Source organism: Hylobates moloch, unplaced genomic scaffold (assembly GCF_009828535.3).
Source record: "Hylobates moloch isolate HMO894 unplaced genomic scaffold, HMol_V3 SCAFFOLD_10, whole genome shotgun sequence".
Taxonomy (NCBI): Eukaryota; Metazoa; Chordata; class Mammalia; order Primates; family Hylobatidae; genus Hylobates; species Hylobates moloch.
This window is the reverse complement of record NW_026652285.1, coordinates 30,038,102-30,064,473: the sequence shown is the minus strand read 5'-3', so window position 1 is coordinate 30,064,473 and position 26,372 is coordinate 30,038,102. Positions and strand designations below refer to the sequence as shown.

At 39.3% G+C, this 26,372-nt stretch overlaps 1 protein-coding gene across 14 annotated transcripts in view; it reads left to right on the top strand.

Annotated features, from left to right (window-relative positions):
• KANSL1 (KAT8 regulatory NSL complex subunit 1) overlaps positions 1 to 26,372 on the top strand; it is a 195,401-nt gene that overhangs the window by 141,490 nt on the left and 27,539 nt on the right. For 10 of the 14 annotated variants that reach the window (XM_058445679.1, XM_032163973.2, XM_032163971.2 and 7 more), the window contains 3 exons: positions 5,544 to 5,645; positions 16,919 to 17,037; positions 17,853 to 18,048. In XM_058445679.1, the coding sequence (XP_058301662.1) occupies positions 5,544 to 5,645; positions 16,919 to 17,037; positions 17,853 to 18,048 (417 nt within the window). The remainder of the gene's footprint in view (positions 1 to 5,543; positions 5,646 to 16,918; positions 17,038 to 17,852; positions 18,049 to 26,372) is intronic. The other 4 variants (XM_058445676.1, XM_032163972.2, XM_058445675.1 and 1 more) reach the window with 1 other exon arrangement.

Genomic DNA, 26,372 nt, shown 5'->3' with positions numbered 1-26,372 from the left:
GGACGTGGTGAAGGAAAAAGAGACTCTTGACCTTTTTCTTCGGCTTCTGCCGGTTGCTGTTTCATAGTACAGTAGCCCTAAGTTTATTGCCACCAGGCTAATGCCACAGCTATTCAACATTGATCCAGTTTAAACCTGGAATGTTAGGGAAGCCCATGTTGGGGTAGCCATGACAGGTGTGGAGTAGAACATTATGAAGTTTTCTCAGCTAATGCTAACCTTTCTTTTCATGGTTATTAAACATGAGTAAACTTTATCCCAAATAAATGTTATTGTGGCATATGAAACATTGTATACAGAAAAGGGCAAGGTCATTAAGTGTATAGTTAATGAATAAGTATAGCTCAAAATATATTAAATATATTTTGGGGAATGTTAAGTAATTATGTAGACCTCTGTAAAGCCTCACTTTCATCAGTCTCTTCAGTTAGGTTCTTTTCTCTTCTGACATCACCTTCTCTCAACTTCTGTTATAGTACTGTCATAATACTTTGTCTCTTTGTCTGTTCAAGGCTAGATGAACATAAGCTCCTTATGGTAGAATCTGTTTTTTATTAGTGTGTTTTCACACTACCTTGCACTTGGTAGCCACTCAATAGATGCTACCTGCATGAATGACTCTTACCTACTTGGATGCTTTTTATTTGCTCAGCCTCTTTTTAGCTGTTTTCATCCTTTTTGGTGTGAGGTACGATATTAAATTAGAGGATCCAGTGTTTGGTTTTGAATGCCATAGTGAACTTACATGTCTTGGGGGCAATGGACAGTGTATGGATGATTGTTGGTTGCTTCAGTGTAACACTTGAGCACATATTTTCAAAAATAGGTTTAATTAAAACTAATGTATATTTAAATGTCCTCTGAACAAATTAAGAGGAGTTCCATTCTTCTGGTTGTGGAAGCTAGAAACCTTGGCAGTGTCTCTTGACTCTTTTCTCTCCTACCTTGTAAGCACATTGGCATAGCTGGTTGATTCTGTCTTTAAATAAACATTCAAGCAGGGGCACAGTGGCTCATGCTTGCAACCCGGCACTTTGGGAGGCCAGGGCGGGTAGATCTCTTGGCCCCAAGAGTTTGCAACCAGCCTTGGCAACCTGGTGAAACCCCTTCTCTACTAAAAATGTAAAAAACTAGCCAGGCGTGGTGGCATGCACCTGTAGTACCCCCTCCCACTTGTATCTCTCTCTCTCTCCTGGGCTTAAGTGGTCCTCCTGAATATCTGGAACTACAGGTGTGACATTACATCAGGCTAATTTTTATTATTTTTTTTGTGTGTGGAGACAGGGTTTTGCCATGTTGCTCAGGCTGGTCCTGAACTCTTGGCCTCAAGCAGTCCTCCTGCATTGGCTTCCCAAAGTGCTGGAATTACAGGCATGAGCTGTCACAACCAACCCCACCATTTCCACTTCTTAATCTCCTCACTATCCTATATTTTGTTATCTTTAGCATTTAATACCTTCTAATGTAGTACATAACATTTACCTATTTACATTGTTTTTCTTTGCCCCAGTATTAGAATGTAATAAGCACTTTGAAAGATGGGTTAGGGGAGAGGGATAGGTCTCTCATTTTTTCTTGTATCCTTAGCACCTAACAAATGCTGATGAGTGGATAAATGATTGATTTAAATGAACAAAAGAGAAATGAAATATTAGTTAGATCCAGCTTTTTGCCCCAGTTCTGCCATGTATTGGCCTGTAGAGACATAAGCTTTGACCTACAACCTCTGTGGGTCTGTAAAATTATGTCGATGAATAGATGGTCCCTACCAAGTTTTATCATACTCTCTTAGGAGAAGGTGTCTTCATAATCTATCTGAGGGTTGTGTTTAGAAATTATTCTGTAGTTTAAGGAAAAATTCTTCCCTTTGGAAAATACTGATTGTGTCCTTACTTTCATCTAACTGAAAAAGAAAAATTGAAGGAGCAATTTTATATCTGATTGTTAGATTTATTTATCTTCTGGCTATAATTATTATAGTTAATATTTTCCTGTTAGGAAAAAAATTATACAACTCAACAAATATTTGCTATGCATTTATTTTCTTGGTGTATGACTCTGCTAAGGGACATGGGGCATTTAAATATATTTGTATTGGGTCGTCCACATCTTCAATAAACTAACATTAGTTAACAATTAAAGGCTGGGTGCAGCGGCTTGCACATGTAATCCCAGCACTTTGAGAGGCCGAGGCAGGTGGATTGCTTGAGTCTAGGAGTTTGAGACGAGCCTGGGCAACATGGTGAAATTCCATCTCTACCAAAAAATAGAATAATTAGCTGGGTGTGGTGGCTTGCACCTGTTATCCCAGCACTTTGGGAGTTTGAGGCAAGTGCATTACTTGAGTCCAAGAGTTCGAGACCAGCCTGAGCAACTTGGTGAAACCCCATCTCTACCAAAAAACTACAAAAATTAGCTGGATGTGGTGGCATGCACCTGTTATCCCAGCTGTCTATGGGGTTGAGGTGGGAGGATCACTTGAGCCCGGGAGGGGGAGGTTACAGTGATTCATGACCACACCACTGCACTCCAATGTGGGTGATAGAGCTTGACCCTGTCTCAACAAACAAGAAACTGAGGCAATAATAAGTGAAATAAATAATGTGGCATAAGATTATGAATGCTCTGGAAATGAGATTTAAATACACAGAATGTAAGATAAAATCACCATGCTTTAGGAGGTCTGGCAGTGTGGATAAAGCAAGTAGGAACTCATTAACCCAGGACATTTTCTTCGAAGGAGGTGGGACTTGTTGAAAATCTCTTTGGAAGGACGAACGGCAATTTGGACTGATAAAATATAAAAATCAGTATGAATAAAGATGAACAGCTCATGCTTTAACCTTTAATTCAGTTTTTTTTTAACCTTCTACTGACTAATAACCCCTACCTCCAGCAGCAGCAACAGCTTCACATACATTGAAACATTTGTCTAGGAGATGATGAGATTGGTATAACACTAACAGAAATATTTGGGGAAAGTAGTTGGGAATTGATCTTTTAAAAAGTTAGGAACCGGTTATGGGAAAATTTGAATAATAAAATGATTTTTGGCTTACTTTGTACAGGAAGCAGGAAGGCAGTTTGGGCCCTTAAGCAGGGAATATCTGTTGAATACAACGTTTTGAGAAGGCAGTGGTGTACAAGATAGCTATCTTTTGCAAATAGTTTTTACTTAGACGTGATAAAGTTTGTAAGGTATATTTTATGCTTTTGATTTAGGGAAGAAAATATTTTGAAGCAGAAGTTCTTTTAACCAGAGAAACCTCATTTTAAAGGCTAGGGTTAATGTTTCTTGCTTACTAGTTAAAGGCCTTTCTCTTGTTTCTGAGGGGACTCCAATTCTTTTTTTTTTTTTTTTTTTTTTAATTTTGGGGTGGAGTTTCGCTCTTGTTGCTCAGGCTGGAGTGCAATGGCGCAGTCTTGGCTCACTGCAACCTACACCTCCCAGGTTCAAGCGATTCTCCTGCCTCGGCCTCCCAAGTAGCTGGGATTGCAGGGGCTCACCACCACGCCCAGCTATTTTTTGTATTTTTACTGGAGGCAGGGTTTCACTGTGTTGGCCAGGCTGGTCTCACACTCCTAACCTCAGCCTCCCAAAGTGCTAGGATTACAGGTGTGAGCTACCACACCCAGCCTCCAGTTCATTTTTGTTGTTGTTGTTGTTGTTGTTGTTGTTGGAGATAGAGTGTTGGTCTGTCGCCCAGGCTAGTGTGCAATGGTGCGATCTTGGCTCACTGCAACCTCTGCCTCCTGAGTTCAAGTGATTCTCCTTCTTCAGCCTTCCAAGTAGCTGGGACTACAGGCATGTGCCACGACTCCTGGGCAATTTTTGTATTTTTAGTAGAGATGGAGTTTCACCATGTTGGCTAGGCTGATCTTGAACTCCTGATGACCTCAGGTGATCCATCTGCCTCAGCTTCCCAAAGTGCTGGGATTACAGGTGTGAGCCACCATGCTGGGACTCTCCAATTCATTTTTGTTATGGGCTAAGTGTAGTCATATTCCAGAATAGGTAGGCAGTGCTTGTTTTGCTTCAAGAGAAAAAGAGATACATACTTCTTTTCAAAAAACTGAAATAAAATTCCATTTTTCTTTCTTAATGTTTCCCCCCCTTTTCTGCAGCTCGTATTTCTTATTGGTTTTTTAGTTACAGGGACCCCAGGGATGGATCATCTGGTTTAATGGCTCATAAGAGTCTGTTGTATGGCCTAGAGAGCTCAGACTAATAGTCACAATCCCTAGTCCCCCAAATCTATACTTTAGGATGTTCTTTGAGCCCAAACTAATCAAGTCTAGTGTTTTTCAACTTTACGAGTTTAGGACTTACCAGGGGAGCTTTTAAAGAATAGTAGAATATCCACCTCTGGGCATGGTGGTAGGCACCTGTAATCCCAGCTACTCCAGAGGCTGAGGTGGGAGGATTGCTGGAGCTCAGGAGTTTGAGATCAGCCTCGGTAACATAGTGGGGTGGGCGGGGTGGGGGAGTAGAGAGAGAAAGACACCCACCTCCATGTACCCACCATGCCCTGCCCCTCTTCCCCCTTAAAAAGGTAGACTACCTGGCCCCACCCCCAGAGGTACTGAGTAGATGTTGGACCTAAGCCAGTATAGGTTGATAAGGTTCCCCAGGTGATTCTGATATAAAATTTCCATTAAGAGCTTCTTAATCTAGTTAGATCTCTATTTTTTAGACCAGAGAAAGAGATTGGGAACCCTGATCACTTGCATCCCAGTCTTTCGGTTATATAGTGTCATAGCCTTATTTTTGTCACCTCTTCTTGTATACATGGTGGGATTCATGTGTAGTATTTTGTTTTTTTCATAATAAGGTAACTTTTGCCTTTACCCATCCTGGCTCATTATACCTACAATGGGGAGGACTTGTGGGTTCATTTTTAATTTCTTTTTATGTAAATTGTTTCCTGGAATGAATTTCCAAAGGTCTGAATTTGAAGTTGTCAAGCAGGAACTTAATCTGAAGTAATATTTATGCTTATGAAAAGCAGGTTCCTTTGGGCCAGCTTTTAAGAAGCTCTTGGTTTCTGATAAATTGTAGGGAACTGTTCCACATTTGTTTCATTCAGTTTTGTTTGTGCAGGTGTAGTTGGTGGAGTACATGATTAAGAATAGTAGCATTTTCAGCTTAGTCATAAACTGCATTTGTTGGCTACAAAAACTGCATTTGCTGGCTACAAAAACTGCATTGCTGCTGTTAATCTAGTGGAGTCTAGTAATATGGTATAAAATGCCATAATCTGGTAAAGATTTCATATCTGAAATATATGAATAAAGATGCTAAATGGTTGATGAGCCATGTAGGTCAGAGCAGTCAAGTGGCAGAGAGGGGAGCCTGGGTCCGCCTCTTATTGAAATAACTCTTTGGGAAAACAAAGCTGCTGCTGGTGTAGTTTGTTTCTGAACCATAGGATACGGAAGAGGGAGCCTCTAGTACACCAATAGTCCTTTTGAGACTAACTCCTAAATTAAATTTGAAATTTATACTGCTCACTTACGCTATTTTTCTCCTCTCTATCCTGCAGGGGTTGATAGTTCTTGGGGAGGTACCTCCCCCAGAGCATACAACAGATTTATTTCTTCCACTTAGTTCTGAGGTGAAGACAGATCATGGGACTGATAAATTGGTAAGTATAAAAGATAGAAAGGGTGAAATGCGTGAGAATTAAGGGTGTTTTGGCACACCGTTTCTTCTCTGTAACTAGGATCCTTGCATTGGCTGAAGGAGGGGAACTATATCTACTTTTACCACTTTTGGCATTTTAAGATCTGAATTCCTGAATAGGGAACCTTGGGCCCCTCCTGCAGCTGTGTAGCTGACCATAGGATTAAAAGCAGCTCCAATTCTCAAGACGCTACAGCCAGAGCAAGTAGGGCATTAGGGAGTATCATTGGGAATCAGCAGACCTGGGTGTGGCTCTGACACCTGAGACATAAGGTCACATTTCTGGGCCACTCTAATATATTATAGCCTTTTCATTAAAAGGTTAGACTAGAGGTTAAATTCACAAGAACATTGAAAATGGTCTCTATGGGTGACTCACTCTTATTCTATAATGAGCATTAAACTGTCATTTTCTGTTTTCCTGCTGTATCCTATCTCTACTGTGATTCCTTCTCTTTCCTGGTTTCTGTCAATACCATAGTTAATTTTCTTTCTGAATTCCAAGAGCACTTGTTCTTTCACTTTTTTACTTTGCCTAAAAGGTTACTGGGTTTTATGAATATTCATATTTCTTGATTTAAGTCTCCATAACTTAATTATAAATTCCAAAGTCCCACAATAGTTTATTATTTTGATTATGCTTCAGATAATAAAGCTAGCATGAAGTGATGGCTTTTTAAATGGTGAGTTAAGCAAGCTGTTCTTGTATCTGCAAATAAACTAACCTTATAGTTCTTTTATTTATTTTAATCATTGTTAGCAGGAACTCATGATGTGGTAGAAACTAAATTCTCTCTGAGGCAGATATTGGAGATGTTTAGATCTTGGAAAGATCTCTCACCTAATTTTGAAAGCCAGCCACTGTTGCTAGAGATAAATGTGAATGCACTAGAAGATTGATAATTCTTAACTGGAAAGTAGTTTTGAATAAATTAAAGAGCAGAATGCCAAGTTTTGCCACTGTTTAAGTCTATAATATAAGTTCATTGCATGCTGTTTACAGTATTTTTTTAAGTTATTAATGAAACTTTTAGTGAATGGTCTAATCAGGGTAAAAATTGTTAAATGAGAAAGGAAACATAGATAAATTGGTGTTATGGGTACAGGAAACATGAAACATGAGGCATATGTGATAGAGGAGTTAGTTCTATCTGTATATAGAATTTAGGGATTCCAAAGTTTTTTGAGTAATCTCCCTATAGTCATGTTTTCTCTCACCTCAGCACTTCTGAAGGACAGGGCATAACAGTCCTCCATTGTGTTACTGATTCTCATTGTCTTAAAAAATCCACAGTGATTGTGAGATAGTTTGTACAGATTCACTTGTACACATACATTCTTTAGGAGCTTGTTCCTTTCCCTACCCTTCATTCATTTACTTGTGTGTTAAATTGTAAGATTCCTGTGTGTGTATTAAATTGTAAGATTCTTGAAGGTCAAGACTATCTTTCCCTTTGTGTTGGCCATACTAGTTTCTACACTGTGCAATAGAATGCTTTTTGGATTGAGTAAAATAAATAATGAAAACAACTAAGTATATACACTGTCACTATTTTGTCAAGGAGAGATTAGCCCTTCGTGAATTACCTATCCTTTATGAGTATATCCATGCTTTCTGAAAAGCGTTCAGAAAGTGTTAGAGAAGACAGGGGCTGGGGGGTGGGGTGGGGGGAGCAGGGACAGTACATTTCCATTGTTTATTATTAGTAGAATGGGCTGCAGAGCATATGTTTCTTAAAAGCTATTGACTTAAATTTTTAAAATACCAAATATTTGCAAAGCTGTGCCTGTGTCAATTGCCAGTCAAAGTTTTTCTGTATAAGAAGGCAGTATTTAACTTTGCTTGTTTGTTCCCCAGGTTTTTTTGTTTTGTTTTGTTTTAAATTTTAGGAAAGCGACTTTTCTCAGTTTTGCTTAAAAAAAAAAAAAAAAAAAATTAGGTTTCCCAGGACAGAGGGCAACTGTAAGTTTTCATACCCACATGTAACCAGCCTGTTTTCCATTTTGTTAAATTTTTCCCTAAATGGAGGTAGGTGTATTTATTCCTTTTTTTTTTTTTTTTTTTTTTTTTTTTTTAAAGACAGGCTCTTGCTCTGTCACCCAGGCTGGAGTGTAATGGCACAATCATAGCTCACTTCAGCCTCAAACTCCTGGACTGCCCTTGTTTATTACCCAAAAATATATTTGAAGACTTGTAGTTTAAAAATAATAATGTCAGAGGTATTTTCTGCTATGTTTAATTTTTGTATTCTCATTTCTGAAACTCAGGTGGAATTAACAAAAAAAATCAGTATCTTTAGAATTGTCAAAATATAGTTTCAAAACATTAGATATAATTCTTTTCTTTTTTTCTTTCTCTCTCTCTCTCCTCTGTCTCCTCTCTCTCCTCTCCTCTCTCTCTCTTTTTTTCTCTTTCTTTCCATCTTTTTAGACAGGGTCTTACCTTGTCACCCAGGCTGGAGTACAGTGGTGCGACCTTGGCTCACTGCAGCCTCTACCTCCCAGGTTCAAGCGATCCTCCCACCTCAGCTTCCCAAGTAGCTGGGACTACAGGCATGTGCCACCGTGTCTGGCTAATTTTTGTATTTTTTGTAGAGATGGGGTTTTACCAAGTTGCCCAGGCAGGTCTCAAACTCCTGAGCACAAGCAATCCGCTGGCCTTGGCCTCCAAAACTGCTGGGATTACAGGTGTGAACCACTGCACCAGCCTAGACATAATTCCTAAATATATAGTGATTTACTGAATGACGAGGGAATCATGATGGTGGCCAAACTGTTAGCAGTATTTTAATACCAGATAAAAAGGAAGAATGTAGGAATATGATTACTCAGTAGCATACAAAAGTTATTAATATCCTATAGGACAATAAAGCTGTAACTTTGGACATTGTTTTCAACAAGATGCAAACCAACTTTAACTTGTCAGCGTTTTAAAATAAACATCCAGTAAGACTTCTGGGCCCTAATCAATTATAGATAGTAGGTAAAACAAAGTTAAATAATTTATGGAGAGTCAGATGATTCCTAGGTGGGCTTGTTAGGTAATGTCCCAATGGTACACTGCAAGGATACATAGTCTTTTTGCTTTATTTCCAAACAGGATGATTGTTTATTGACAGAACCAGTATATATCTGCTTGGGTCTTGAATACAGTACAGATATTACTGAACTAAGTTGTTCTAAAAGGACCCAACCTATGAGCAAAAGAACTGGAGACTGAATGCATGGGTGAACCTTTTTTGAGTCATAGAGCAAATCAAGGAATATTTTCTGGGTTAGGTGGCTAATGCCTGTAATCCTAGCACTTTGGGAGGCAGAGGTGTAATGCCACTTATGTAATCTTTTTCAGAAGTTTTATGGCAGAGGTGGGTGGATCACCTGAGGACAGAAGTTGGAGACCAGCCTGGCCAACATGGTGAAACCCCGTCTCTACTAAAAATACAAAAATTAGCCAGGTGTGGTGGTGTGCGCCTGTAATCCTAGCTACTCGGGAGGCTGAGGCACAAGAATCACTTGAACCCAGGAGGCGGAGGTTGCAATGAGCCAAGATTGTGCCACTGCATTTCAGCCTGGTCAACAGAGCGAGATTGTGTCAGAAAGAAAGAGTGTGTATGTTGAAATAGTAGTACAGAGTCTCCGTATAATTTTCACCCACCTTTCCCTAATCTTAACACATCTTGTCACAATAATCATTAATTATCAGAACCACGAAATTAACATTGAAATTAACATTGAACTTACACAAAGTAATAGACATACTTTATTTGAATTTCTGTATTATTAGTTTTCTTATTACTGTCCTTGCTGTTGTCCAGAATCTATCATTGCTTTTAGTTTTTGCATCTCTAAGTGTCCTTCAATATGTGAGAGTTCTCAGTTTTTGTCTTTCATTACTTGGATACAAGATTTCTGGTCAGTTATTTTGTATAGCATTCCACAAATTGGTGTTTTCTCATTATTAGAGGTTACGCATTGTTTTACAGAAATGCCACAGAAGATATTGTACCCTTCTCTACACCACAGGGGGTTCATGATGTTGACTTGTCTTTCTAATAGTGATGATAGGTTTGTTCCCTTGGTTAAGGTGGTACCTGACAGGTTTCTCCTCTGTAAAATTAGCATTTTTCCCTTTGTAATAAGCGACAATAGAGAGATAGATTTATTTATTTATTTATTTATTTAGAGATAGGGTCTCACTCTGTCACCCAGGCTGGAGTGCAGTGTCACAGTCACCACTTCAGCCTTCACCTCCCTGGCTCAGCTATCCTCCCATCTCTCAGCCTCCCAAGTAGCTGGGATCACAGGCATGTGCCACCATGCCTGGCAAATTTTTATGTTTTTTGTAGTGACAAGGTTTTGCCATTTTGCCCCGGCTGGAATAAATGACTGTCTTATAGGGAGACACTATGTAAATATTCTGTTGCTCATTATATTTTTACCCATAATTTTATTGTTCACTGATGGCTTTTTCCTACAGCAGTTATTGCTGTGTTGTTTACTAAAGGGTGATTGTTCTACTTCCTACCTGTATTAAATGGAATTCTGTTAGGAAGAGATGTCTTCCCCCCTCATTTATTTACTCATTCATTCATTCACTCAGTTGTGAATATTAGGATGGATCCATGGATATTTATTTTATTTAATAGATTATAACCTATTACTGTTATACAGTTGCTCAAGTTATCTCAACTTTGGGTGTTGGGCACTCTTTCAGATTGGCTCCTGTGTCCTTTTAGCATGTACCGCTTATATTTTGAAATACTTTCTACTACTAGATGTTCCAGGTTCCTCTTGTATTTTGCCTACTTCAGCTCAGGTTCCTTTTATTAGAAACTAAAATCTGAGTACTAGTTGTGCTCATTGTTACTTCGTAAGCGTCACTGCTTCTAGGATGTCTCAAAAGGCAAAGCAAGGAAACATATGTATCTATGCTCACACATGCATACACACACATCTATATTTCTGTATCTACTTAACCTGTACGTATGTATATATAAAAAACCGTAAGTTCATACCAGTTCAACACAGCAGCCTTCCCCCTTCCTTATTGATGCTTGTTTAATCCTAGTACCTGTATAGTCTCACAGTTGTCATCTAATACCCCTGTGAAAACACATTTACTAACTAGAGTACAATATTTTTGTACAGTATGTTAACTGTTACACAGTCAAAATACAGTTTTCTGAAGTTACATAGGTTATTTCCTTCCATCAAATCTTTCAGTATGGTTATGTTGTTTTGTAATACAGTTAGGTTCATTTGTTACTACAATATTCAATTCTAGCCTTCCCTGTTTTCCCCACCCCGCATTGTTAATTTTTATTTCTGTATGGGAAACATTACTGTGGTTCTAAAAAGCTATACATTCTTCTTTATATCCTTTTCTCACTCAACCTCCTGTAGGTTAGCAATTTCAGTACGTTTTGGATTATCTTTCCTGTATTTTTTTGCACCGATGAGCAGCAGACACGTGTATATATTTTTTAAAATCTTCTTGGATATTTTTTAAAATACTAGGTTTGACGTTAAGGAGGGTTTTGTTTAGCCGAAAGCATTGCTTCTGTGGCAATTAACAAGTAACACATTATTTGTGTGTTAGTTTCTGTTTGTAAAATGATCCTGCTCCTTTACCCATTCCTTACTCATCCTACCTTACAGAAGTGATGAGAAAAACAAGTGTACTATTAAGTGAAGAGCTAATGCTTTCTCAGAAGAAAGGCACGCCAAAAATGTAAGCTATTGCTGTTTCTTTTTACACAGTCCAAGATACATCTTCATTCCATTGGTTTAAGTAGGAATACTCTTCCCTTCTTTGAAGTTTTGCAGTCACTAGGGACAGTGAGTGGTTCATTGGCCTGACAAGGGTTTTGGGATAGAAGGTAAAGGGGTAGATATTGGCCGAGAAATATTTGACCCACAGTGTCAGAAAACACTGACAAGTTAGGTCTTTTATAATAAATTGGGCTATGGATAAATAAGTTGAACAATAAGAAGATGCATTTTTGCATTTGCTGTATTTCTTTAAATTCTAGATAGTTATTTTCAAGTGTTGGTAAACATAAATCTTAGGTTTAGGAACCATTGGATTAGTAACAGCATTATGCTAATCAAAACTTTAAAAAAATGAGTTCAAAAGTGTTCTCATGTAATTGTATAGATTTTCTTCTTTTCTTAACCTGCAGAAGCAGGAAAGTGAGGCACATAGCCTCACATAGGCAGAAATTAAAGCCTAGGCAATAACTTAGTGAAAATGGAATTTTCAGAACATTCCACTCCTTGTTTAGTACAATTTTATGGCCATGGTGCTAGCTAATGGACTATTTATAGGCCAGCAATATTTTGGTGAATTTAAGCGAAACTATACTCAGTATAATTGAAATGGGGGTGGGGTGGGATTGAGACATGAAATCAATCATACAAAGTCAAAAACTATTTTAAGCCAGGAATAAAAGTTAAATTCCTGTCACCCAGTTAGCATTTTCTTTCCATTTTAATGTTTGTCAGAAAGGGAATAAGTAACCAAAACTGAACTGTTGACTTTTCTAGCCAAACGAATGTGATACATTTAAAAAATGACATTGCAAGAAGGTATGACATGGTATTAATTGAATAAAGTAAAAATACATATTTATTTATTTATTTATTTATTTATTTATTTATTTATTTTAGAGTTTAATTTTATTGTGCGCCTTTAAGTGTGTGGCTCTCTGTTTTTACCCCTTAACCCTTCTACTTTTTGGTAAAACAAATCTAGTAGACATTGGAAATGTCTTAGACCCTAGAAAAAACCACCCCGATAAAAACTATTTAGTCTTAGCTTTTCGTTCAAGGCCTCTTTGTCACGCTTACTTGATCTGGCCCAGAGAGTGGAGTAATTAATCAGATGCCTGCTTTATGTGAATAACAAATTTGAATCCCATTGCTGTGTTAGTAATTTTATGCTGTACACCTGGCCCTTTCAATCGGGGCGGGGTGGGGGGAACAATTCGGCAACCCTCCTTGCTACCTTTAACTGTAAGATTACTCCAAAAGATAATCCCCTTAGGGCCCTGCTTTGGAGAGGAGGGGATTACAGAGGTACTCTGTCTACCACTTTAGCTTTTCTACTCTTTTCTTTCCGGCTGTGGGATGCGTAAACCCTGAGTTCATCTGAACATCAAATAAAATTCAAATGGAAGCTTCAATGATAATCCCTATTTTCTAGGTAGGAGAGTCTTAAGTTCTTTCATCCTTTTTGCAGTTGCCTATTGGATAGCAGATATCTCAGTCATGCTTTAGTTTTCTAAAAACACTAATGATGTAAACCACTGCAGTCGTAATAATGAAGCTGAAATTAGTATGCGGATTTAATATTTCTGAAGTGTTTGTTAATGTTTCTCTATCCTCTGCGTTTGCAGCCTTTTAGACCTGCAGGATAGGAAGTGTTCATTTTTTCTCAAGGGAGAGTGCCTGCATTTAAGGAGCTAGGTGAAATTACATGTGTTTGTGTGTTATGTTTTTCTTTTTCCAAATGGAACACTATGATTGGGATTAATATTTTAAGCTCTTTGCATTGATGATGGGTTGCAGGACATGTCCAAATGCCTGCTTTTGGATACTAGCTTGATTACAGAATTTCCCAAGATCTTGAGTAGATCCTTCCTGAGTATCCAGTGCTTCCTTTTGTGTGGCTGGGAATGCAGGCCAGCCACAGTCCCTTTCTGATGTTTATGCTCTTGATCTCTGTATACTTCTATGTTCTTGACAACATCTCCATGTTAATAAGGTGTTCCCTGTTGACTTCAGTTTTGATTTGGGGGCTGAATTACTCCAGGAAGAATCAGGTTTCTATAAGAAAATCAATAACATTCATGTTAAAGCTGAATAGCATTTAAGTATATACACCCGAAGACATGAGAAACAAGACAGGCTGTTATAGCAGTAGTAGATAGCTATATGGATGGTGACATTACTGGTGATTTTACTTTACATATTCTTCTTCAGACTTTCTATAAGAAAGATAAATGTTTTGAAATGAGACTGTTAGAGAATGGCAACATTTTATCTTGACAAGTGTCCTTGCAGTTAAATCTCATAATCCCTACCAGAAAAACTTAATCAAATGGAGAGTCAGTCAACCCATTACTTAAACGTAGTGCGTTCTAGAACATGTGGATATATAAATCAAATCACTGCCATAATTTAATGCCAAAATAAAAACAAACAGCATTTTTAAACAGCGTTTTTCTGTTGAAAGGAAACTTTTTCATCTGAACCAGAACTTCTGAAATCTAGAAAACCTGTAACATGCCTGAAGTTATACATCTGTTAGTTAATATCAACCTGAATCTTAAATTCTTTTGATTTTTCTTGTTCTTTGTCATACCATATTTGTTTAGCCTTTTTGAGGTTTCCCCTGTGTAATAAATCCTTACTAGCATTCAGGAGGGTATTTGGTTTTATGGGGGTTTCTTTTTAAATAAAACTATTACCTAAAATGTAAAGAAAATTTCAGAATAGTTTTACAACCGTAACACTCTTTGTCTTGTTGTTATCTGTGTATGTATATTTTTAGTCACTACAACTGTATTAAACTGTATTTTTTTCTCTTGAAATCTCTTCTTGCGTAAGAGAAGAAATATCCTTTATGGTTCTTTCTAATATTTTGATTTGGTGTACCACAACTGATAACTATAGTTATAATGCTTATAACTATTGAGCGTGTTTAGATTATTGATAGATATCATTGCAGTGACCACCTTTGTGAATAAGATTTTTGGGGGTGTGTTTGTTGCGTTACTCCTTTAGGGTAGATTTTTAAAAATTGGTTAGAAGATTTTGTCAGAAGATAGGAATATCCTTATAGCTCTTGCTGCTTAATACCGTGTTGCTTTCCAAGAGAAATCTGCAGAGCTTAAGGCAATGTGTCTATACCAGATTTACTATAATTTTTGATAGCATTGACAATTGTTCAAGATGTTTGTGATATCTTAGTAGATGTACAGGATATCCAACAAAAAAGACAGCCTTTTCTCAGTGTTCACTCATTGTAGCATACTTATATGACTTGTCTGTGTATATAGTTTGATCTGTATTTTAGGATAATTTGTATTAAAACTTTTAGATTATCTTCCCAATCTGTTTTTTTTGTTTGTTTTTTGTTTTGTTTTGATTTGGAGACAGTCTCTGTCTCCCAGGCTGCAGTGCAGTGGTGTGATTTGGCTCACTGCAACCTCCGCTTCCTGGGTTCACGTGATTCTCGTGCCTCAGCCTCCCGGAGGAGCTGGGATTACAGACAGGCGCCACCATACCCAGCTGATTTTGTATTTTTAGTAGAAATGGGATTTTACCATGTTGGCCAGATTGGTCTCGAACTCCTGACCTCAGGTGATCTGCCTGCTTCAGCCTCCCAAAGTGCTGGGATTACAGGCATGAGCCACCACACCCAACCTCAATCTGTTCTTTTTTGATGCTTGTCTAGGACTACTTTCAGGTTCAGTCCCTTGGTGTTTTCTCCTTGGGGGTATAAAGACAAAAAAAAAAAATCAATATTGAAAAATAGAATTTCAGCCTCAAAATATTTACCTTGGAAGCATTTATAGGAATATTTACCTTGAAAGCTTTTATAGGAAAGAGAACTTCAGCGTGCCCCAGAGTCAGTTCAAGTGTAAGGAGACAGGTTAGGTGTGGTGGCTCACACGCCTGTAATCCCAGCATTTTGGGAGGCCGAGGAGTGCAGATCAGTTGAGGTCAGAAGTTCAAGACCAGCCTGGCCAACATGGTGAAACCCCATCTCTACTAAAAATACAAAAATTACATGGGCATGGTAGTGTGTGCCCGTAATCCCAGCTACTCAGGAGGCCAAAGCAGGAGAATTGCTTGAACCAGGGAGGTGGAGGCTACGGTGAGCTAATATCATGCCACTGCACTCCAGCTTGGGCGGGAGAGCGAGACTTCATCTCAAAAAAATAAAGTAAGGAGTCAAAGACCCATAGCCTTTCTGGGATATTTCAACAATTGCTAGAACTGAGGGACAGCTGCATCTGTTGCTTTATTGCCTATACCTCAGAGGTGCCATATGACTGGCATTCATACTGTTCCTATCCCTTTTGAGCCTAGTAAATATATAATTTGTTTTGAATACTGCAAATCAAACTTTTTATATTCTTTCTCATCTGTTATTTCATTTTATATTCTAAACATATTTGATTTGAATACTCTGAAGACAATAGTTAGTATCTGATAGCATCAGATAATTAGATTCATTGAGATTTTATTAACTTTGTTTTCCGTCAGGGAAAAATGTGTGTGTGTGTTTATTTATTTATTCATTGAGACAGGGTCTCACTCTGTCACCCAGGCTGGAGTGCAGTGGCATGATCATGGCTCACTGCAGCCTCTGCCTCCCGGCTCAGGTGCTCCTCCTCCCACCTCAGCCTCCTGAGTAGCTTGGACTACATGCACGCACCACCATACCCAGCTAATTTTGTATTTTTTTGTAGAGATGGGGTTTTGTCATGTTGCCCAGGCTGGTCTTGAACTCCTGGGCTCAAGAGCTCCTCCTACCTTTGCCTCCCAAAATACTGGGGTTACAGTCATGAGCCACCATCCCCGGCCTGTGTGTATATTTTTAAACAAAGCATAGTTTTTAGAAAACAAGCTTCTAGCTTACCCTGTTAGAGTTAAGCAGATATTAACTACATTTAAATTTCCTCTTAGTCATCTTGATACTGATGTTAGTATATCCTTCTTAATCATTAGTTGAAGGCTTATGTTACTGTGTAATTGTTTTGCCAAGCTTCTGTTCCGTAGAATTGTTGAGGTCATTTTCCTGTCAATAGGTGCTTACTTTTAGTCTGTACATTTGGATTCCTCATCCCTCTTTCCCCCAAAGCAAAAGCTAACGTCATACTCTCCTTCCCTCTGTCAGCGTCTCTCTACATCTCTCTTTCTCTCTCTCTCTCTCTCTTTTTAATTAGAGATGAGGTCTCGCTATGTTGCCCGGGCTGGTCTCAAAACTCCTGGTCTCAAGCGATCCTCCTGCCTTGGCCTCCCAAAGTGCTGCAATTATAGTTACGAGCCACCATACCTGACCACTGATTCTCTTACTTTCTTTTTCCTCAGTCATTCAAGTTTTGTTTTTCAAATTGATCATCAGAAGTTTTAGGTGCTTTGTGCAAATGAAGTGGTGGTGCTTTTCAGGCAAGGGTGCTGTTGGGTACATGTTAATTTTTTTTTTTCCTTTTTCTTACCTAGATTGAGTCTGTTTCTCAGCCATTGGAAAACCATGGTGCCCCTATTATTGGTCATATTTCAGAGTCACTGTCTACCAAATCATGTGGAGCACTCAGACCTGTCAATGGAGTTATTAACACGTAAGTTTTAGCTCTTCTACTTCCTACACTTAGTAGACTTGTAAAGGTGTTTTGGAGCTCTTAGTTCTCTTTAGCCAGGACTGACCCTGGTTTAAAGAAGCGGAGGCCTTATCAGTTAGTAACATTTTTAATCTTCACTGTATAATGAAGCAGTGCATTTTAATTAATTGTGTATTTTCCTTTTACCTACTAAAATGGAGTGGGCATGGAGTAAAATAAAAGACACTACAGTTACTGTGAATTATTATTGTTTTAATCTTGCAGAAATTCCTCAGAAGTGTTTATATTAACCCCCTCTGCTCTAGGACAGATTAGATCTCCAAGGGCTATGTTTGTAAATCTGTATTTATGAAGACTCAAGGGAGAAAACAAAAGATTCAGGGAGATCCTGTACAAGTGAATGATGTGTACAACACCCTTAAAATTCAGGTTTCATAGAACTGATTCTAAGGAAGCCCATTAACATTTGCAGAATTCATCATTTTCTAACCAATTGTAGTTCTCTAGACTTTATTTACTCATATGTTTGATGTAGAGGAGAACTCAGTCACTAGAACTTGAGTTTATTTACTGACTTTTTAATCTTTCAGACATGATGTAGTTAATGTGCACCAAGAACCTTACAAAAATTAGCACACACAGGTAGATTAGCAGACATCAAGAGGAGACCTGCTTCTGCTCTAGAATGCTTGTGTCTGAACGTTAGCAAATAGAGTTTGAACCAGTATAAGAGGCTTTGTTTCTTTGTGTTTTCTTGTTGTTGTTTGTTTGTTTCTTTGTGTGTTCTGAGAATACTCTTCCTTCCCCTTGTATAGTCTTCAGCCTGTCTTGGCAGACCACATTCCAGGTGACAGCTCTGATGCTGAGGAACAATTACATAAGAAGCAACGACTGAATCTTGTCTCTTCGTCATCTGATGGCACCTGTGTGGCAGCCCGGACACGTCCTGTACTGAGCTGTAAGAAACGGAGGCTTGTTCGACCCAACAGCATCGTTCCTCTTTCCAAGAAGGTCGGTACAGATGAGAGTTGGTCATTGTCAAGCAGTGAGCCAGATGCTCAGATAGTCTCTTGCCAACTTTAGTGTTTTCTAAACTTGGCTAACCACCACGGTCTTCTGGGGAGCTTTATAAAATACTAGCTTCCTGGGCCATGTTTGCTCTGGAGTTGGGTGTTGGAATCTTGTTTTCAGAAAACACAAAGCTCCTAGGTGACTCTGCAGCTAGTTTTGAAAACCATTGTCTTGAGCTTTTTAATAGAAATGGGAGAGATTGAAAGTTTTAAGTACTACCATTAACACTTTGAAGGAGAGTAGTGTGCCCTCTCACCTTCACTGTTATCACTGAAAATGACAGTATAGAATCCTTTGCCCTAAAAAAGAATCTTGGCCATGTGCAGTGGCTCAGGCTTATAATCCCAACACTTTGGGAGGCCAAGGTGGGAGGATTGCTTGAGCCTAGGAATTGAATACCAGCCTGGGCAATATAGTGAGACCTTCATCTCTACAAAGTATTTAAAAATTAAGCATGGTGGTGCACACCTGTAGTCCAGCTACTCAGGAGGCTGAGGCAGGAGGATTGCTTGAACCCATAAGGTTGAGGCTGCTTTGAGCTGTATTTGTGCCACTGTACTTAAGCTTGAGTGACAGAGTGAGGCCCTGCCTGAGAAAAAAAGGAATCTTCACTAAAGTTTTTAAATTGATATTACTAAAAAAAAGTTTGTCTTCACAAAGGAAATGGAGATTAATTCACAACTGCAGGGAATTTTAGATTGCTGACTCTTCAAATAGCAGTTGGCTTTATTCCAAAACTAATGAAATAGTAATATTCCAGTAAAATTGGTACTATGCAGGAATTAAGAGCATTATCTTTGAAGATGATAAACTTGGGTTTGAATCATGGTACTACCACTTAGTAGTTTGGTAACTTGGTGCATGTTAACCACCGTGACTTCCACTCCTCTCCAAAGCCTCAGAGATCTCATAGGGTTGTTTGAGGATTAAATGAAATATATGTAACATGCTTATTGAGATGTCTGGTTGATAAGTTCCTAGTACAAAGTGGCTGTTACTGTTACCACTTTTGTTGTTGTTCATTCATTCTTTCAACAAATATTTATTGGCTTCCTGCAACAAGCTAAATCTGTGTAGTCACTGGGTATACAACACTAAACAAAACAGACAAAAGTGCTTACCCTATGAAATATTCTAGTTGTTAGAGAAAGAAAATAACAAATGAACTCTGCAGTGTGTCCTATAGCATTAAATCTTGGAGAGAGGCTAGGCACAGTGGCTCATACCTGTAATCCTGGCACTTTGGGAGGCTGAGGGAGGAGGATCACTTGAGTTCAGGAGTTTGAGACCAGTCTGGGCAACATAGTGAGACCCCATGTCTTTAAAAAAAAAAAAAAAAAGCCTGCTGTGGTGGCGAGCGCATGTAGTCCATCTACTCAGGAGGCTGAGGTGGGAGGATCATTTGAGCCCACCAGGTTGATGCTGCAGTGAGCCATGGTTGTGCCACTGCACTCCAGCCTGGGCAACAGAGTGAGTGAGACTCTGTCTTTAAAAAAAATATATATATATATCCTGGAGAGAGAAATGCAATAGAGGAGGGAATAGAGAGTGCTGGAGAGCTCATATAAAGAAGAGGTATATGGATTAGCCCTTTGATGTATTCCAGAGCTTAGGTATTCCTCCTCATTCCTGTGAAAGATGAGGAAAGGATTGGGAAGGGAGTGACCAATAAAGTAGAAGAAAAACCAAGAGTGTGTGGTATATGAAAGGCAAGGGGAGAAAGTGTTTTGGAGAAGGAGGAGGAGGAGGGGTTGTCTGTTTCAGTTGTTACAGACAGGATCAGTAAGATGAAGGCTGAGAATTGAGACCATTGAATTTAGTGGGACGGGGTTGTTGCAGACATTGGTGAGCAGTTTTGGTAGAGGGAAAAAGGTGAATGAAAGCATGGTTGGAGTGGTTTCAGGAGAGAAGGCCACAGAAGGAATTGAGGGAACCATTGTAGATAACACTTTCAAAGAATGTTGCTGTAAAAGAGAGCAGAGAATGGATTTTTTTCTTAAGAGAGCCACTAGCAACATATTTGCTAATGACAAATAAGGGAGATGAGAGAATTGCTGGAACAATTAGTATTTGCATGGTGAATTTTCAGTACTTTCCTTGTTTTATTCTAGTATGCAGTTGTACTGTGTAAGTTTGCCATGTTCTCTTTAAAGAATTGTTAGAATTGACTGTCAGGCGATACCATTTCTTCCTGTCTATTTCTCGGACTCTACCTGAAATATCAAAATAGCAGAAATACAAAAGAATAGAGTATTTGGCAGGGTTTTCATATTGACATTTCAGTCTCTCTTTTTTTTTTAACTAATAGTCGTATATCTCTAAAAGATTTTCAGAGGAGTTGATAACAGGAATGTCAGAAAACAGTATATTACTGTCAAGTGTAGGAAAGTAGCTTTTTGTCAACTCCTTGATGAATTTAACACAGAATGCTTTTACATAAAAAAAACAAAACAAAACAAAAAAAACACCACCTCATGAAAATAAAGCACGCTTCCTCTGTTTTGGCAGTTTACCAGCCACTATGGCATGACATCTAGGAGTCGTATAAAAATTTTCTGAAGTATGTGGTGGCCTCCTGGATTTTGTTCTTTAATATGTGAAGTAGCCAACCTTCTTTTGATCCATGCCTAAGAATGAATGTAGTTTTGAATGTACATCTAAAATTATAAAAGGTAGCTTAGGCAAGAGGCATAAAACTGAATATCCTTTTGTTCCAATGCCAGTTTCTAAAACAGAATTATCCTGACACAAAAGTAAGCTGCATGAAAAATAAGACAGAGAAATTAGTTGACTTTGGGGAATATACCATGTACTAGATCTAGCAGAAAGCTGGAGTTCTTCCAGAGTTGGAGACACACCCCATTCCTTCTGTCTAGGTTGCTTTCTGTGTCTCACATGGCTCCTCACTCATGACATGACCTCAGTGGTATTTGCTGATGAGCAAGCATCTTGTCTTCTGTCATCTTGAATTGCTCGGTTTTCCAGGCAGATTTATTCAACAGCATTTTTGAATGCCCACCGTATTATTCAGAGCAGCCAGGTTGCATTGGTAAGGAAAACAAAGCCCTTACCTTCATGGAGCTTACTTTCTAATGACAGCAAAGAAGTTAACAGGTAAATTATGTTCTAATACTGTTAGATGACAGTGAGTTCACTTTATTGTGAGTACAGAGTACAGAACATACAAAACAAGTGTGATTAATATTTTTTCCTTACCTGCATCTTAAATGATCTCTACTGCATTCCAGAACCAAATAAAACATACTTGAGGGAACTCACTGAGGATTTTTTTTGTTTTGTTTTTTCTTTGAGATGGAGTCTTGCTCTGTTGCTCAGGCTGGAGTGCAATGGCGCGATCTCGGCTCACTGCAACCTCCTCCTCCCGGGTTCAAGCAATTCTCCTGCCTCATTCTCCCGAGTAGCTGGGGTTACAGGCATATGCCACCACACCCAGCTATTTTTGTATTTTTAGTGGAGATGAGGTTCCACCATGTTGGCCAGACTGGTCTCGAACTCCTGACCTCAAGTGATCCACCCGCCTCGGCCTCCCAAAGTGCTGGGATTACAAGCATGAGCCACTGCACCCGGCCCAATTACTGTGGGTTTTGGTTGTGTTTTTTTTTTTTTTTTTTTTTTTGTCGGAGTCTCCCTGTTTTGCTCAGGCTGGAGTGCAGTGGATTGATCTCGGCTCACTGCAACCTCCGCCTCCCAGGTTCAATCAATTATCCTGCCTCAGCCTCCCAAGTAGCTGAGATTACAGACAGTCATGCACCACCACAGTTGGCTAATTGTTGTATTTTTAGTAGACACAGGATTTCACCATGTTGGCCAGGCTGGTCTCAAACTCCTGACCTCAGGTGATTCGCCTGCCTCGGCCTCCCAAAATGCTGGGATTACAGGCGTGAGCCACTGCACCCAGCCCAATTACTGTGTTTTTAAAGGGCTGTCAGCTTAGTTGAATTATGGCTGGAATATGTCTTAAAATTGAGATGCACATTTAGTGCGGTAACTCTTTTGCCCTTAAAAAGGCTAGCCAGGCATGGTGGCTCATGCCTGTAATCCCAGAACTTTGGGAGGCCAAGGTGGGCAGATCACGAGGTCAGGAGATCAAGACCACCCTGGCCAACATGATGAAACCCCATCTCTACTAAAAATACAAAAATTAGCTGGGCGTGGTGGCACATGCCTGTAATCCCAGCTACTCGAGAGGCTGAGGCAGGAGAATCGCTTGAACCAAGAAGTCAGAGGTTGCAGTGAGCTGAGATCTCGCCACAGCACTGCAGCCTGGCGACAGAGCGAGAGTCCGTCTAAAAAAAAAAGGCTGTTGTTATATCACTTGTACTTCTTAAAATCAGTGACTAAAACAAAGAGTTCAGTAAGTTTAAACTTGTTGGGAATAAACAGAAATGAGATCTATCAGTAAATAATAGGAAGCCTGGAATGCCCAAACTGATGATTTGGGTTTCAGTCTATAAGTTTTAATGTTTTGAGTAGAGAAGTGTTGTAAGGTATTTTGGGGGAGGTAAATCTGTAACTTTTTTTTTTTTTTTTGAGTCGGAGTCTTGCTCTGTCACCCAGGCTGGAGTGCAATGGCACAATCTCAGCTCACTGCAGCCTCCGCCTCCTGGGTTCAAGCAATTTTCCTGCCTCAGCCTCCTGCGTAGCTGGGATTACAGGCACCCACGATGACGCCTGGCTAATATTTGTATTTTTAGTAGAGACGAGGTTTCACCACGTTGGCCAGGCTGGTCTCGAACTCCTGACTTCAGCTTATCCATCCGCCTCGGCCTCCCAAAGTGCTGGGATTACAGGCGTGAGCCACCGCACCTGGCCAGTCTGTAACTATTATGTTTGGGATGGATTGGCACAAGACACTGGAGGTGGAAAGACAGACTAATAGTAGTAATCCTGGAGGAGATAATAGTCTAAGGCCTCTACAACTCTGAATGTGGAATATTTTAAATGTAATCTAAGGAATAACCACTAGGGTCTGGTAAGTGAATATCATAGTAAGGCTCATGGAGAACATGGAGTACTTCCTAAATCATAATTTTATTATAAAATGACAGAATTACTAAACAGCCTATATTGCTATTTATTGTGTGTTTCATCACTTTAGGGGTCTAGTATGGTGGATGTTAGTAATTATCTAAGTGAATGAAGAAGCACTCCAGTGGAAAGTTCTTATATGCCATTATGTTCTTTTCCTGGCCCAGTGCCTAAGTGAAGTAGGTGTTTATAACTTAACCTAAACGTACTAAGATTTCAGATTAATAAAGTTATTTCAATAAAATTGGTACCAGCCAATTTTCAAATAGGGTTGCTTTTTATTTTTTAAGTAAAATTATGTTTATAATTAAACCATAAGACAAATAGTATTTTTTTTAAAAAAAGGAATGTAGTTTTATTAATAATTTACTGCATTGTTCTCATTCTCAATTTACTGTGGACCATTAGAAACTCGTGTGTAGTCTGGCAGCGGAAACCATCAGGGTTTGAAAATGAATGGTTGAAAAGGCTGGGTTTTTTTGTACTAATAACCAGTAGAATAGGTAATAGCTACATTTATTACTAACATACCCTTGAAATTTTTATTGCCCTTTATAGCATTTCTTTTCAATTTTTTAGAAGTAGCAATTTCCTAACTAATTGGCAATGTACTGGCATCATTTTAGAATTTTGTAGTCCATGTTATCATAGGGGGATTACTCTGGGCTAAATTTTAAAGCTGGCTTCCATAGAATTCCGAGTAGTCCTCCTCTTCTTCCCATTGTATCACACTTGAAGAGTGGCATTTTTGTACAGGGCATTCTCCTATGACTATGACCAGGTTTCGTGTAGACATCAGGGTAAATAAAGGTGTTAATATATAATTCTAGGCCTCCTAGTTTTGATTCCACCTATTTAAATCCAGTTTCATGACACCATGGTTGAGGACTAATGAACTAGAATATGAATCAGTATTAAAAGTTAATAATTTGGCCAGGCGCGGTGGCTCACGCTTGTAATCCCAGCACTTTGGGAGGCCGAGGCGGGCGGATCACGAGGTCAGGAGATCGAGACCACGGTGAAACCCCGTCTCTACTAAAAATACAAAAAATTAGCCAGGCGTGGTGGCGGGCGCCTGTAGTCCCAGCTACTCGGAGAGGCTGAGGCAGGAGAATGGCGTGAACCCGGGAGGCGGAGCTTGCAGTGAGCCGAGATTGCGCCACTGCACTCCAGCCTGGGCGACAGAGCGAGACTCCGTCTCCAAAAAAAAAAAAAAAAAAAAAAAAAGTTAATAATTTGATATGTTCTTCCTTGACAGAGTGCAATAGACCTTGGAGGCCCAACCAACTTTTTCATACTAGTTAGACATTTGGAAGAGAGCAAGCATGCCATGTAGAAAATTGTACCTTAGGACATAAAGCTACTAAAAGAATACTCAGAAATCACTCTGTGCTTGGAACAGTTACCTCTAAACTGTTATTAGGGTGATTTATATATACATTATAAAACACATACAAAATAAATTTTGAAAGACTGAGATAAAATAGAAGCTTACACGTTTTGTTTCTTCACTCTGATGGATCTTCAAGAACCAGTTGTGGGATACGCTTGATTGTGATAGAGTTGCCAAACCTATGAAAATGTTTCCAAATGTTAACAGTGGATGAGTTAGATAACAAATATCAAATGCAAAGCAAAAGCAAATGATTATAACCTGTCCTTAAGCCAAAAGAATTTTTTTAGTGTTTTGGACGAATATGCTATGATTAACAGAAAATGGTGAATAGAGTTTTACTTTGGTATTAATTCCTTCATAAGTATTAAATTGAGTATTTCTTGGGAGTTCCTTCAAAGAGAATTGATAGCATTACAGTATTAATTAAGGGAACACAGGAATTTCTTCATGTATCAAGTATTTTATCTCTATTTTACTATTTTATTGAGATGGAGGTCTCACTGTGTTGCACAGGCTGATTTTTTGTTGTTGTTGTTTGATTTTTGTTTTTTGTCCCCCTCCGCTCCCCCAAGATGGAGTCTCGCTCTGTCGCCAGGCTGGAGTGCAGTGGTGCAGTCTCTTCATCTCAAAAAAAAAAAAAAAAAAAAAAAAAAAAAGCCAGCTGTGGTGGCAGCTACACAGGTGGCTGAGGCAGGAGAATGGTTTGAATCTGGGAGGCAGAGGTTGCAGTGAGTCAAGATCAAGCTACTGCACTCCAGTCTGGGCAGCAGAGCTAGACTCTGTCTCAAAAAGATGACAGTCTGTTTCTCTCTCTCAGTTCCAGCTGAGAACATATGTTGATCAGTTTCCTTTTCTCTCTCTCTCTTTTTTTTTTTTTTTTTTTTTGAGTCAGAGCCTCGCCTCGCTCTGTCACCCAGGCTGAAGTGCAAATGGCATGATCTTGGCTCACTGCAATGTCTGCCTCCTGGGTTCATATGATTCTCCTTCCTGCCTCAGCCTCCCAAGTAGCTGGGACTGCAGGCTCATGCTACCATGCCCAGCTAATTTTTGTATTTTTAGTAGAGACGGGGTTTCACCATGTTGGCCAGGCTGGTTTCAAACTCCTGACCTTAGGTGATCTGCCCACCTCAGCCTCCCAAAGTGCTGGGATTACAGGTGTGAGCCACTGTGCCCAGCCTCCTTTCCTCCTCTTAGCATATCCTGAGATCTAATTCTAGTCTCCTCACGAGACTGCCAGAAGCATCTCTGTCCTTTTCAGAGACTTTCCACTTAGCTTTGTAGCTTCCTACCATTCACAGCTTCAGCGTTTTCTTTGGGAGAGTGAGTACTTGGAAATGTGTCATGCTTAGTTCCCTGTCCTCTCTTTTTATTGATAATTTGACATTTCAAGTCTCTAGTGTTATCCATTCAGCCCTACAAGACCACCAAAAGCTCTGCTCTTTTTTCTTTTCTTTTCTTTTCTTTTCTATTTTCTTTTCTTTTCTTTTTTTTTCGAGATGGAGTCTCGCTCTGTTGCCCAGGCTGGAGTGCAGTGGCACATCCTTGGCTCACTGAAACCTCCATCTCCCAGGTTCAAGCGATTCTCCTGCCTCTGCAAGTAGCTGAGATTACAGATACGTGCCACCATGCCTAGCTAATTTTTGTGTTTTTAGTAGAGACGGGTTTTTTGCCATGTTGGCCAGGTTCTTTTCCTCTTTGGAATCTTAGCGTTCAATATTGTCATTATGTCAGCGTTTTTCTTATGTTTTGAGAGAGAGAGAGAGAGAGAGAGAGTGTGTGTGTGTGTGTGTGTGTGTGTGTGTGTGTGTGTGTGTGTGTG